The following is a 14,434-nucleotide window of genomic DNA, read 5'->3' as shown; positions in this document are numbered from 1 at the left end:
AGCTTTCATAAAACAACACACTCACACACTCAAATTGTTAAAACGTCACGCACTCTTGAACTTTCAGATTCCGCCTTCGCACAGTCGTTGGCACCTCACAGTTCAATGACAAGCTTCTGTACGACAAAAATCGCACACAAAACAAATCTTGATATTTGTAAAAATTTAGTTTCTGTCAACAAGTTCTAAACCTCGCCGGGAGGAACATTTCCTGCAAACACGTGAGGGTTTTTGCGCTGCAATGTTTATCGCGAACTTCTCAAGTATCGGCACAACTCTTAATGTTATAAGTCGAGGTTTAGCCAAAACAGGGGTAGGAGATCCTATCAACCCGGGAAGTGCTTTAAGGACCGAATAAAAAAAAAATTTTTTAACCCTGTTTCAAAAAATGGATCAAAAGTGCGTAACGTGGGGCGGGGATATAGCTCAGTTGGTAGCGCGCTGGATTTGTATTCAGTTGGCCGCTGTCAGCGTGAGTTCGATCCCAGGTTCGGCGGAAATTTATTTCACAGAGTCAACTTTGTGTGCAGACTCTCTTCGGTGTCCGAACCTCCCCCCGTGTACACTACATTGGGTGTGCACGTTAAAGATCCCACGATTGACAAAAGGGTCTTTCCTGGCAAAATTGCTTAGGCACAGTTAATAATTGTCTACCTATACCCGTGTGACTTGGAATAATAGGCCGTGAAAGGTAAATATGCGCCGAAATGGCTGCAATCTACTGGCCGTATAAAATTTCATCTCACACGGCATTACTGCAGAGCGCCTAGAACTGTACCCACGGAATATGCGCGATATAAGACTCATTGATTGATTGATTGATAACGTATTCACGCTCACACAATCTTTCAAAAAATGGATCAAGAGTGCGTAACGTATTCACGCTCACACAATCTTTCATAAGATGGATCAAGAGTGCGTAACGTATTCACGCTCATACAATCTTTCAAAAAATGGATCAAGAGTGCGTAACGTATTCACGCTCACACAATCTTCCAATCAATCAATCAATATGAGGCTTATATCGCGCGTATTCCGTGGGTACAGTTCTAAGCGCAGGGATTTATTTTTTATTTTTATTTTTATTTTTATGCAATTTATATCGCGCACATATTCAAGGCGCAGGGATTTATTTATGCCGTGTGAGATGGAATTTTTTTACACAATACATCACGCATTCACATCGGCCAGCAGATCGCAGCCATTTCGGCGCATATCCTACTTTTCACGGCCTATTATTCCACGTCACACGGGTATTTTGGTGGACATTTTTTATCTATGCCTATACAATTTTGCCAGTCGTGGGATCTTTAACGTGCACACCCCAATGTAGTGTACACGAAGGGACCTCGGTTTTTCGTCTCATCCGAAAGACTAGCACTTGAACCCACCACCTAGGTTAGGAAAGGGGGTAGAAAATTGCTAACGCCCTGACCCAGGGTCGAACTCGCAACCTCTCGCTTCCGAGCGCAAGTGCGTTACCACTCGGCCACCGAGTCCACAAGATGGATCAAGAGTGCGTAACGTATTCCACGCTCACACAATCTTTCAAAAGATGGATCAAGAGTGCGTAACGTATTCACGCTCACACAATCTTTCAAAAGATGAAACCCGAATCTGTTTAAATCAAGCCGACCTTTATGATAGACTATGTCAGTATCGATTGAACATTGGATTTAACCCAGTTTAAGCAATGTGACGTCAGAGGCCGACTAAAACTCATTATTAGGCCACAGGTCCAGACTAAAGGGAGTGCACATACAGTTCAGTGCGTTCAATCATTATAAAAAAAATTAAAAAAATTAAAAAAAATTAAAAAAATTAAGTTCTAACTAAAATGGATACATATACCCTTCAAAACAGTTAAGGACCACTTTTTCAAACGCATGCCATTATAAAAAATGACAAGGTTAAATGATTTAATTTTTTCTGTATTGTTTTCATGAAGAACCGAGGACCGTCTCCAGAAAATGTCACGTCAAACATGCCAGCAAAAACAACACTAGAGCTTGTTACTCTAGACAACCCTCTGATTTCAAATTCACAACAGTAGTATTTCTTACAACAAAACACTGCAAAATCTTATCCTGGCAGCTATCACTAGTTAATCTTCCACTAATCGTTAGTGGGATGTCCTACGACGTGAAGTGATCTCTCCTCGGACCATCACAGACCCCCCCCCCTCCCCCCCCCCCCCCATTAAACGATTTCGTTCTAGAACAGCGCCAACTGCAAAGTGCTCTCTACGACGCCTCCAGACTCTGATGTGTCCATCAGCAGGATCCATCTGTAAACAAGAACTGAGCCCTACGATGACGTAACCATCTCACATAGTGAGTGCACCAGGCTCGGTGGGCAGCTGGATGGTTGGCGAATATTTTAAAGATTGTGAACATTTCAGGACCGGTCCTTCATTTTTTTTAAGAGTATACATACATTGTATTTGTGTTTTTGACCAAAACATGGTATTTGACACACATCTCGACCTCTGTCCCGTTGACCAGGGCTGTGTAAAACGGAATTTTGGCGAAAAACGCGAATAACGTATAATGTCAATGAGCAAAATTTTGAGACAGAACTTCAAGTACAACGTGAGCTTAAACAGACGCATAATGCTGATCATTCGTGAACCTTAATTTATTTGCCCAAAGTACCGGTACTCATGAATGCGAAACGGAAGCCAGGAGACGGATGAAAATGCCAAGGGAAACAACTCGTGCTTTATGGAATTTGCATAGCATAGGTATGTATTCTTTACCGTCCCTTATCCACGAAAGTACCATTTAATTGGCGTTGTTACCGGGACTTCATGGATGTTTTCACTGACTTACTTTCTGTTCACTAAAAGAATGAGAGAACGTGTTCACTCTTGACGCCCGCAGTAGCTTATCTGTACGTGACTTCAAAATCAAGAAAGGTTACATTATTGGAACGTTTAATTCAGGAGAAAAACAAACATTCAGAAGAACTTCGACCCAATTGATTGACCTTTAGAGTGTTTGTCAACTTTAAAGATAATAGGTCGAAGTGTTCTTGTGAATGGTTGGTTTTGTCCCGAATTAAATGTTCCAATGCTTAAAACTTTTTTGCTTTTTGTGGTTGATGTTGTTGTTGTTTTAGCTTGGTTTTTTAATTGTTAATTGATTTAGAAAGTTTTTTTCTATTGTGTTTTGTTGGTACGTGAGTTCCTTTGACTGCGCAGGTCACCTATATTCAATCTCTCGATCAAACTTTAGCCGGAAATAGTTGGTCAGCAGTCTGCACAGACTAACTTAAAGTCATACAATGCCTTACAAAGTTATCTCTAACATGTAAATGGTCAAAAAACATGAAAAGTTCAATTATTGAAAAGTTAATTTAAAGGACAAATCCAAACATTCAAAAGCAAAAGAACTTGGACCTATCAACCTTTAAAGTGGACAAATAAGAGACACAACAGACAAAAGTAACTGACGCCGTGAGTTAGCTTGTCAATGTGAATTTGTGTGTGTCATGTTGCAGAGATGTATCCTTGAATTTCTTCTTATGTGTGTGTGTGGGTGTGTGTGTGTGTGTGCGTGTGTGTGTGTGTGTGCGTGTGTGTGTGTGTTTTGTGTGTGTGTGTGTGTGTGTGTGTGTATGTGGTTGTGTGTGTTGATGTTTGTGTATATGTGTGTGTATGCGTGTGTGCGTACGTGTGGATTCGTGCGAGTGTGTGTGTGTGTGTGTGTGTGTGTGTGTGTGTGTGGGTGTATTTGGGCTGATCCAAGCATGGGCTGATCCATACACATACAAGCTAAAATAGTACTCAGTACCACACACACACACACACACACACACACTCTCTCTCTCTCTCTCTCCGCAAGCAATCAAAGCGTTTTGTTGAATCGGGTTGGGTTGTTGGTTTTTAACTTACCTTCAACCTATTTGGCTATGCCGGACTGATTGAAGTTTGTTTCTATTCAGTTGTTTACTCGGTGGTCTCCGTGTTTCAAACTTAAATCTTTACGTTTAAGTCTATCTCAGTTAAACGCAAGCAAGTAAACGGTCAGTCTTTTGTAAACTTGTTTTTTTTAGGACTGTTAAACATTTTGATTTCCCTTACAAAGTTACAAGCGGCGGGGGGGGGGGGGGGGGAGGGGGGGGAGGGAGGGGATTGATTGTTTCATTTCATGTGTACCTCACAGTATAGGTGATCTGTACATACACACAGTGATTGAAAGCTACCGAATAGCTGTCTAGTAACCCCTTTTACAAAAACACACTGGCCCAGTTTGCAAAGCACTGGTGTAGTACCTGCTGAAGAAAACCCCTTTATCTGCTCTGAACTGTCAGTTTTAAGTTTGACCTGTACACGACATGAAGGTAAGACATTTTTCTCCAATATGCCTATTGATTTTTCACTATCTTAAATGCTGAAAAGATGAGCTAGTATCATTGTAAGAGGATGAAAGTCGCTTGTTCATTTCAATGCTTCTCATTCTCTCAGGTGCCAGGAGACTTGTTCCGAATAACTCTCACTTACTCTATTACACATGTCGTATGCATTAAGAGCGCTTACTTCCCTTTTTTTATCAGAGCTAGTATCACTGTGATATACATTTGTTTTAAAATAAATATAAAGTAGAAATGCAATGTCTTCGGCACGGTCGTCTACCAGCGAAGGACAAATCGGCCATCTCGATACATCGTACACACACTAATACACTCAGACACACGCACGCACGCACCCACGCACGCATGCACACACACACACACACACACACACACACGCGCGCGCGCGCGTGCGAGGGATTTTGACCGCTAAATGCGATCGACATTGCATTATTAGGAATTTCATAACACCAGAAATAAGCAAGAAAGTAAAAAAAAAAAATAAAAAAAAATGTTCTGCATAGTTAGTTAAAATGTTTTGACTTTCTCCTTGTATATAAAAGTTATTCCTTTTCTGAAGTTTCGTCTATGTTTTAATTGGTACCTAACTTTTTTGTCAGGTCGTTTTTGGGGTAACCTTATTGAGCGGCGGTCACGATCTCATGACCCCTGTTAAAGAAATCTTTTATCCGAAAAGTATGTCAGAAAGCCAAGTTGACTGCCTTATAGAAAAATGGACTAGAAAATGTGAATGAAACGACACGGGACGGAATGCTTGGGGTACGAAAGTTGTTGTCATAATTGTTTGGCACTGTTTAGTTTCGTTGAGGTCGAGCTTTCACACTAAAAATGCAGAAGGTTCTAAACAGCTCATGTCTTTTCACTCTTGTTACTTTAAATCTTGTTATAAATCTTGATCTACTCTACAAATTTGAACGTTTTGTCCGAGGGACGTCCCGGGAATAAAAGGGGGATTGGTGCAAAGACTGACCTGCACACAGTTTGAGACGAACGTCGCTAACTAACACTCCCACGATCACAGGGCTCTCTGGCCACAGGTGCTTTTCCTAGAGGGTCCCGTAACGCCCAATTGTAATTTTGAGGGGGTCCAAGAAAACCCTAAGCGGAATTTAAAAGGGTCCTACAACCAGGAAGCCTTTTGGAAGTTTTGTGATTCCTTTACAAAAGCTTTATTTGGCGTACAATTGCGTCGGTACAGATTTGGACAGAGAATTTTGTCGTCTTCGAAATCTACCCAAGTGTAGGCCTACATTCTTGTCCATTCTGTCTGGAATCTAACAGACGATTACATCAGTACCGCCGGACTGCACGCTTTAAAACACAAACTAAGTTTACTGTGTCCCGGGACCCGCTCTTTTCAAGTTTAGTGCGTCGCAGGACCCCCTCCCCAAAAATTCTAGTAGTCTACGCTTTTTTGGCCGCTCTGTTGCGAATAGGACGCACGGACGCACAGCTCTGACTTAAAATTCCTCTCATACAATAGTTATTAGACCTTTAGTGGGATACGGGTATGTGATACATGAAATACTGAATTGAAACAGAACTTAGAACTTGAAGTTTTTCAACGTACTGTAATTATAACCGTAAAGACTAATTGCTATTGGACCACTGATCAAAAAACTCTTGTTAATATCTGCAGCCTGCATATTTCTCCACAGGGGCAGGTTTACGTCTCTCTTGGAGTTGTCTTGCTGATCCTGTCCACAAGCCGCCATGTTGAAGCTGCTCAGTGCGCATGCGCCACGGTCGCCGTGCACGCTCGGAGTGGCGCCGGAACGAACCATAACACTGTGCACACGATGTACCCTGGCGAATGTCTAACTTATCATGGAGACTCTGTGCACGCTGGAGACTACACGTGGTATCATCTGGACTACAATGGCAAGGTAAAACTTACCACAGCTACCATTATCATCAGGATTCCTATTATTACGAGTATTTGACTCTCTAAGATCTAGCAAAGCCTCCCATCAACGACGTTTCAAATCAATGGAGATCAAACATTATTGACTATATTTATAAAGCAACGAGTTGGTTGGTTGTTGGGTTTCTTGTTTAAAATTGGGGGTGGTAGGGAGTCATCCGAGACCGATTCAGCATCGATATTATTCTCTGTTCATAAAACTAATACGAATAGTGGTTGAATGCACATAGTTTGAAGAGTGCGCTTACCGCATATGAAAACACTTGTCTGTGTTGCAGAGTGTGTGGGCAGCTTCCAAGTGGCTCACGACCAAAACGTGTGGCGGCAGCACTCACACCGGTGGCGGTCAGTAGGTTTTACCTTGATGATCAATGCTTGTTTTACACCCTGTCAACCCAACAGGGTCAGCCGTGGGCGTTCAAACAATCGCCTCATTGTCTAGTTAAAAAGGTTGAAAACTGTGACGGTGTGTTTTTCCAGCTAGAACTCACGACTCTGTCATGCTGTCTGTCCATGCATTAGCATGAATTTAAGCTTATCTTGTTGTTGTTGTTGTTGTTGTTGTTGTTGTTGTTGTTGTTGTTGTTGTTGTTGTTGTTGTTGTCCTAGATCCTGTAAGCAGCAACAGACTTTGAAAGGGAAAGTGAGACAGACACAGAGACGTCGTCGTTGTTGTTGTTGTTGTTGTTGTTGTGGTTGTTGTTGTTTTGTGTTTGTTTGTTTTTTCTTGTCACGAGAACCCAGGGGGTCATGCGAGACCGATTCAGCATCGATCTTGTTCTCTGTTTTGTTCTCAGTCTTCTTTTTAAAAACAACTGTGTTTTACGACAAAGCGCATATGTTTTACCCCGGTACTCCACTCGGCTCCTGCGGCTTATCCGTGACCAAAAGTTTTTGGTTTTTTAAATCTTTGTCGCTGAAAAGTTTCTTGCGATCGCTTGCCGAATCATCATCAATCATGCCAAAAATTAAGCAATGCCGAATTAAAGGAAGGAAAAAAGACGGGAAACCGCAAAAATGAATGCATGTTAGAAGACTCGCAAATTGTTTAGAACACGTCATGCAGAATCTTTGCTCGAAATAAAACTTGAGTGGATCCAACTGTAGTGAGCTGGTAATGTCGCGGACTTACCACCACACCAGGTTGACTCAAAGCTATATGGATGGTGAAGACTAAGTGCAATGTAGGGTTCGAACCAAAACAACAATCTGCTAAAACAGATCCATTCGGATTTGGATGAACAAATTTGCATGTTCAAAAGTTACACATCAAAATTTGTGTCCGATAATCTGATTGAACCTGACAGCATTGTGAACATGGACGAAGTTCAGCTAAATTTTGAGGTGCTTCTGCCAACAACTGTCGACACAAAAGAAGAGTCGTCGGTTACTCTGAAAACGACGGGTCATGAACAATAAACCCTTGACAGCCGTCCTTGCATTCACCGCAACAGGGAACTTCGGGGTGATGAGATGATCAAAAAGTGTGCCAAAGCTAGATCACCATCAAAGATTATTGTGACAAACAAAATAATATCAAATATGCTACATTGGTAGCTGTGTTCATCCTTTGCTTTTCAGTAAGGACATGTTGTAAGACTTTGGTTAAGGTCTAAAAACTGTATCATTTGGAATTAAACTGAGATACATTTTAAAACTGTCAACACTCCAAATTCACATATCAAAAACATTATAACATTCACTGTGTCCTCCGCCTCCCATCCTCTTCTTACTCAATATTCCTATGCGTGTGTGTGTGATTCTGTGTGAGTGTGTGTGTGTGTGTGTGTGTGTGTGTGTGTGTGTGTGTGTTCGGGAGTTAGTGCATGCGTGCGTGTGTGCGTGCGTGTGTGCGTGCGTGTGTGCGTGCGTTCGTGCAGAGATCAGCCTGTCAATCGAAGATCAACCAAACTTTTGTTCGGTTTCATCTACAGGTGGCGCCACCTCAACCGATCATGTGCAGTTGCCCGGGTGTCCCCGCATCGTGAGGAGGGCAGATTGGGGGGCCCGGGCCCCGAAACATCACACGGGGGACATGGCTGCAGCCCCCATCTACGTGTTCATCCACCACTCGGGGGCGGGGGCGGAGTGTTTCGATCAGCACAGCTGCTCGCAGAAAGTCAGGGTCGCCCAGGATTGGTACATGGACGGACACGGTAAATGTGTATGTGTGTGTGCGCTCGCGCGCGCGCGCGCGTGTGTGTGTGTGTGTGGTGTTGGTGGCTGTGTTTTGTTTCCGATGTCGCTGTGTCTGTGTCTGCCGGAAGTGTAGCCTTGTAGCCCTATACTCCACTTGCCCAAGGCACACTATTATGTGCGGCTTTAAAGTTGCTGTTGAGGTGAACATATTTGTACCATGTGCTTCCTATGAAGACAAAGTGCTGAATATTTGCAGGTTGGTCTGACCTAGGCTACAACTTCATGGTGGGGGAGGACGGAAATGCGTATGAAGTCAGAGGCTGGACAGAGATTGGTGCTCACACTCTCAACTACAACCACAATGGCATCGGTAGGTCTTGTGTGTGTCAAGTCAACTTGTTCCTCTGCACCCTCATGGTGCTCGTACTCAATAGACGGACTCCGGAAATCACTCTGTCGGCTTTGTATGGGTTGCCGAAAGAGTGAATACTCTTCCTTTTAGTGAGGCAAGCTTTCAACACGGGCTCCTTGTCCACGTGTTTCACTCGGCACACCCCTTGCCTATAATGTCACGTTGGAACGTCAAAAATCAAGAGTATTCACTCTGTCACAACCCATGCAAACTGACCCGACAGAGTTATTTCCGAACATCGTCTATTGAAACGTTGGCACTATGTGTATCAATCTTTTGTCTATATGCACCAGAATTTGTGCTATGTAAGTCAGCAATATTATGACGGGTGTTAAAACTCTTTCCGGAACATTGCATCACATCTGAAAAAAATACCTGTAACGATCCGAATGTTTGCGTATGTTAGGCATAAGATCCTGAAAATGTTAGAGCAATCCACAGTGTCATTGCTGAAGTACCGTGCTTTTTGTTGCGTTGAGTATCTGTGTCTTTTAGCTTTAGCACAGTCGTTCGCATCGTAGAGTGGGATCGTCCACCTCCAGGGCCCGTATGCATGAGGAGGAAAGCAACACTGGAAGTAGAGGCCTCTTTCGGAAGTGGGAACTCCCGAAGTTTAACTTTCCAACTGTTCACTATGCATGAACGCCGGAGTGGTGACTTCGAGAGTATTCGGTCAAGGTCGCGAAAATTGGGGGAATCCTAACTAGTACGCATGCGTTTGTTAACGGTAAGCTTGCCACCAGAAGAAACAAATCTCATCGCGAGTTCAAAAAGGCGAACGTTGAGCGCGCTGTAGTACTAACAGCGTTATTGCTGTTGTTTTTTGAACGGTTAAACGAAAGGGTCGGTTTAAACCTGTGATGATTGTCTTGGAATCGAATGACTGCCTATGACAAATGACTTTGTTGGCTTGAATGTTAGGAGAAGAGTAAATGATTATGTTGAACTTCTTCTTTTTTTTGTGCTTTTTTTTATTTTTTATCTCAGCTGCTTGCTTCAACCCTTTTTTGTGTGTGTGTGGGGAGTATCCCTCTTCATTGATCTTTTTTTCTTTTATTTTTTTTCTGCTTTTTATATTAATTTTTCTACTTTAAATGTACCTATATCGTTAACAAGACTATTTCTAAATGTATTTTAAACACGCCCAAAAAACTTCCTTTACGGTAATTTTTAATAATCATATTGTATTTACAAATCACTTTATCCTCAACGCATTTCCAAATGAACATAATTTTGGGGCACAAAAAAACAAAAAACAAAACCAATTTTGTTCTCACAATAAGTACAACAATTACTGTATGTTGAACTTGTGTTTAATAATTTTATATCGGTAAAACTGTTGGACAAACATAGATTGGTTATAGAGAAACTTTGGGTTACTGGTAAAGTTTTAAAGGAAGAACATTATGCAGTAGACCGTAAATAACTAAGTTTAGTGACTTGTTCCTTATTTATTGGGGAAATGTCTGTCAAGAAGTTTAGAAAAGACAATACTGTTCATCGGTGTTTGATTTCCCTCGTTAATTTTTGATTACGATGGCGATGCATGGTTATGTACAGTTAAAAGTCAAGATTCGATTTTTTTGGGAAAGCATAGGAGTTTCTTTACGCGTTTAAAACAAATTAACACAGAGGCAAAAACCGGTTGTTGCAGTCTGAATGCAACTGAGGTCTATTAAGAAAAAGGTTAATTAAAAAAAAAATATAAAAAAATGTGTAGCTCACAGCGGCACTTGAACCCAGAGCGTCGGATTGAAATTCCGAATCCGTAACCACTGCACTATGCTACTCGTCTAGAAAAATCTCTATGCAAAGATGTGTTATCAGTTATTCAGTCGTGGTAGTTTGAAAGCTCACCACCTTCGCCGAATGACTCGAGCACGGTTTTTTCGGTCAGTAAATGATCGTACTGTCGGTTTTAAGCCCCTCTGTTTCAAGCTTTTCACCTAAATTAAACAAGAATGTCACAGTTCGTGTCTATGGTGCAAGGTAGCCGACCGTCTCATTGTAGCCAAGTTACGACAGTTGCTCGATTGACGCATTTCACGTCTTCAATATTGTGTCTGAGCTCATTTCCCAATGAGCTGCCTTTAAAACCAGAATGTCAGGCAATTGTAGCATGCGTTGGAGGTTTCTTTTAGATGGGTAAGGACCTTTAAAGATGCGATATCGTCGTATAAATGATGAAATTAACTTTGAAAGTGGGAACTTTGGAAGCAAAGTTGCCAGCTACTCGGTATGCACGAGCTAACTTGAACGCCGAAGTAGTGGCTTCGAGAGTCCTGAGGTAAAGGTCGAGGAAATTGGGGGAATCCCAATTAGTGCGCATGCGTTTGTAAACGGTAGGCTTGGCGACCAGAAGAAACAAATCTCATCGCGAGTTCGTAAATGGGCGAACGTTGATCGCGCTGCAGCTTTTACTATAGTTGTTGTTTTTGACTGGTTGAACGAAATGGTCTGTTCAAAGCTGTGCTGATTGTCTTGAAATTGAATTCTTTCTTTATTTGGTGTTTAACGTCGTTTTCAACCATTCAAGGTTATATCGCGACGGTTGAAATTGAATGACTCTGTAATAATGATTTTGTTGACCAGAATGTTGGGGAGAATAAAACTTTTTTTGTTTATGTGGTAGCGAAGTCGGTTATGTTAAACCTCTTTTTTTTAAATTTTTTTTTTAATGATTGTGTATCGGTAAAACTGTTTGGTTAGAGCGAAAGTTTTGGGCTACTGGTCAATTTAAAAAGGCAGAACTCAAGTTTTGGGGGGAATCAAGATAAGGTGTAGTGAAAAGAAGATAAGTTCAGTAACTTTCATATTAATTGAAAAAATGTGTGTCCAAATTTTACAAAAGATAAATTGTTGTACTTAGGTGTTAGTAAATTATGTTTGTCCTCGTTAATTGTGAACAGGATGTATGTTTATGTAAAGTTGAAAGTCAAGATTGGATTTTTTTTATCCTACGCGCGTGTGTGCATGTGTGTTTGACATAGAACACTTTATTATCTCAATTTCGAAAAACTCGGGTGTGGTGAATCACAACAAACAACATAAAACGTAAGAAAATAAATAAAATATCGAGGCGCAAATAATCAGCTCATAATAGTGTGCGTGTGGGGTGGGGGGTGGGGGTGCACACACACACACACACACACCGTCGCCGGAACACACACACACACACACACACACACACACACACACACACACACACACACACACACACACACACACACACACACACACACACACACACAATCAATCAATCAATCAATATGAGGCTTATATCGCGCGTATTCCGTGGGTACAGTTCTAAGCGCAGGGATTTGTATTTTTTATTTATTTTTTTAATGCAATTTATATCGCGCACATATTCAAGGCGCAGGGATTTATTTATGCCGTGTGAGATGGAATTTTTTTTACACAATACATCACGCATTCACATCGGCCAGCAGATCGCAGCCATTTCGGCGCATATTTACCTTTCACGGCCTATTATTCCAAGTCACACGGGTATTTGATGGACATTTTTATCTTTGCCTATACAATTTTGCCAGAAAAGACCCCTTTGTCAATCGTGGGATCTTTAACGAGCACACCCCAATGTAGTGTACACGAAGGGACCTCAGTGTTTCGTCTCATCCGAAACACACACACATACACACACACACACACACACACACACGCACGCACGCGCACACAAACGAACGCACAATTATACCCGCACCCACGCACGCACAGGCAGGCAGGCAGGCACTCGCACAAATGCATACAAACACTTTCACACACACGCACACGCACACACGCACACGCACACACACACACACACACACACAAACACACCCCCTCCCCCCACCCCCCCCCCCACCCCCCACCCCCCCACACACATGTGCGCGCGTGCACTGCAAACGAATGAATGAATGAACAGATGCACACCTACACACGCACGCACGCACACACACCCACACACACACACGCACACGCACACTCTCACACAAACATACACTCACACATGCACACAAAGACGCCCATTTACATAGAAACACCCCCTCCTATAAGCGGGGATGAAATTTTAAGAGTGGTGGCCAGTGACCCAGAACGAACAAAAGTCAAAGCTGGCAACTCAGGTTTGTATTCAGGGAAATTTACACGAAATGCACGCACGAGATACGACTTTTCTTTCTATTTTCTCTCTTTGGGACTTTCATTTGCGTTAGATCGGTTTTTTATGAAAAACCGAAGAAAAGCCCTGGTATTTTGCACTGAGAAACTTTGGAAGCAGCGTGTTTACTCCTGGGTTTCGCTGTAGTACAATTACCCTCACTTACTTCCTCGCTTGCTTCAAAAGTAAGCACTTTTTCCGTCCCATGCATGCGAAATTGAGGATGTACTTCCGATGTCGCTCAAAACGTAGGAAGTTGTCGCAAACTACCATCAATTACTTCCTCGCTTTGCTTCGAAGTAAGCCTTTCTTCCGGCCCATGCATACGAAAGTGAGGCAAGTTCTTCCGATGTCACTCAAAACTTCGGGAGTTATCGCGAACTTCCCCCACAAGCATACGGGCACAGATTGTCAATCAGCTGGTGCATGCACTGCCTATACCACCACTACCATTACGTATGATTTTGGCAAATTCGTCTATAGGCCTTTCCATGGGTGTCTCATTAATATATATTTATATATATTTATTAATTTTCATTTATTTCTTACTGAAACGTAACATTTTTCAGCGATCTGTGTGATCGGCGACTTCACGAACAAGGTGCCCAACACGGCGGCCCTCAACACCGTGAAGCAGCTGATCCAGTGCGGGCTGAGCAACGGCAAGATCTCCCCCTCCTACACCCTCAAAGGGCACCGTGATGTGGGCACCACGGCGTGCCCGGGCACCGCATTCTACAACCTCATCCACTCCTGGCCGCACTACGCTTCGGGCACCAATCACTACGCCGGGTAGAGTGCCCTTGGGTTCGTTCTGCAAAGAAATCGGCAGTTTGTTACGGCATGAAGTCTGAAGTTTCATCTTATTTTTGGATTAAAAGTTTTAATCAATGTTTTGATAGGTTCTCAAAGTTAAAATCAATTTTCAAAATGGATATTAATAACACACACGTTTTTGACTGCATCAAGAAGCATGCACACAATAACAATAACAAAGACTTTATTGTCCATTAAAATGAATGCATTAAATGGAAAATGTTTTAATCTTGTTTATTGTCCATGAAATGGAATACATTAAAATTAATGGAAAATGTTTTTAAGTTCATGTCTGTGTATGTTTCTGTATGTCTGTCTATGTTTCTTTATATGTATACATATGTATGTGCGTGTTAGTATGTGTCTGTCTGTCCGAGGCTAGCTGTCTTTATCTCCGTGTTTGTGTGTCGGTTTCGGTCTATGTCAAACTGGATAGTCATGGTTATAGACAGGCGCGACTGAGCAGAAATTGTGGTAAACACGATAATCTTACCGACACACTGCCCTTCCCTCCCATCAATGTTTATGTGATGCAGCGACTGATTTTCAACACTATCTCAACACAGTCTTGTTCGGGGACAGTTGCCCCCACTTACGGCAAATGTCGCCAGGT

At 42.3% G+C, this 14,434-nt stretch overlaps 1 protein-coding gene across 1 annotated transcript; it reads left to right on the top strand.

The window, feature by feature from the left end:
- Window positions 1-4,237: 4,237 nt before the first annotated feature.
- On the top strand, window positions 4,238-14,100 carry LOC138982371 (peptidoglycan-recognition protein SC2-like). The gene is made up of 6 exons (XM_070355631.1): window positions 4,238-4,344; window positions 6,033-6,260; window positions 6,577-6,643; window positions 8,233-8,454; window positions 8,694-8,807; window positions 13,575-14,100. Exons 1-6 carry the CDS (start codon window positions 4,339-4,341, stop codon window positions 13,799-13,801), a joined length of 864 nt encoding a protein of 287 aa, XP_070211732.1. The 5' UTR covers window positions 4,238-4,338; the 3' UTR covers window positions 13,802-14,100.
- Window positions 14,101-14,434: the final 334 nt, after the last annotated feature.

This window comes from Littorina saxatilis, linkage group LG12 (genome assembly GCF_037325665.1).
Source record: "Littorina saxatilis isolate snail1 linkage group LG12, US_GU_Lsax_2.0, whole genome shotgun sequence".
In the NCBI taxonomy this organism is placed as follows: Eukaryota; Metazoa; Mollusca; class Gastropoda; order Littorinimorpha; family Littorinidae; genus Littorina; species Littorina saxatilis.
Note: the sequence above shows the minus strand (reverse complement) of the source record. Positions and strands in the feature narration are given on the sequence as shown.

Bases quoted from the DNA above. Each gene is read 5' to 3' on its own strand.
- LOC138982371 (XM_070355631.1), top strand. The intron at 6,261-6,576 runs GTAAAACTTACC...TCTGTGTTGCAG, and splicing joins ATCTGGACTACAATGGCAAG to AGTGTGTGGGCAGCTTCCAA. The intron at 6,644-8,232 runs GTCAGTAGGTTT...TTTCATCTACAG, and splicing joins CAGCACTCACACCGGTGGCG to GTGGCGCCACCTCAACCGAT.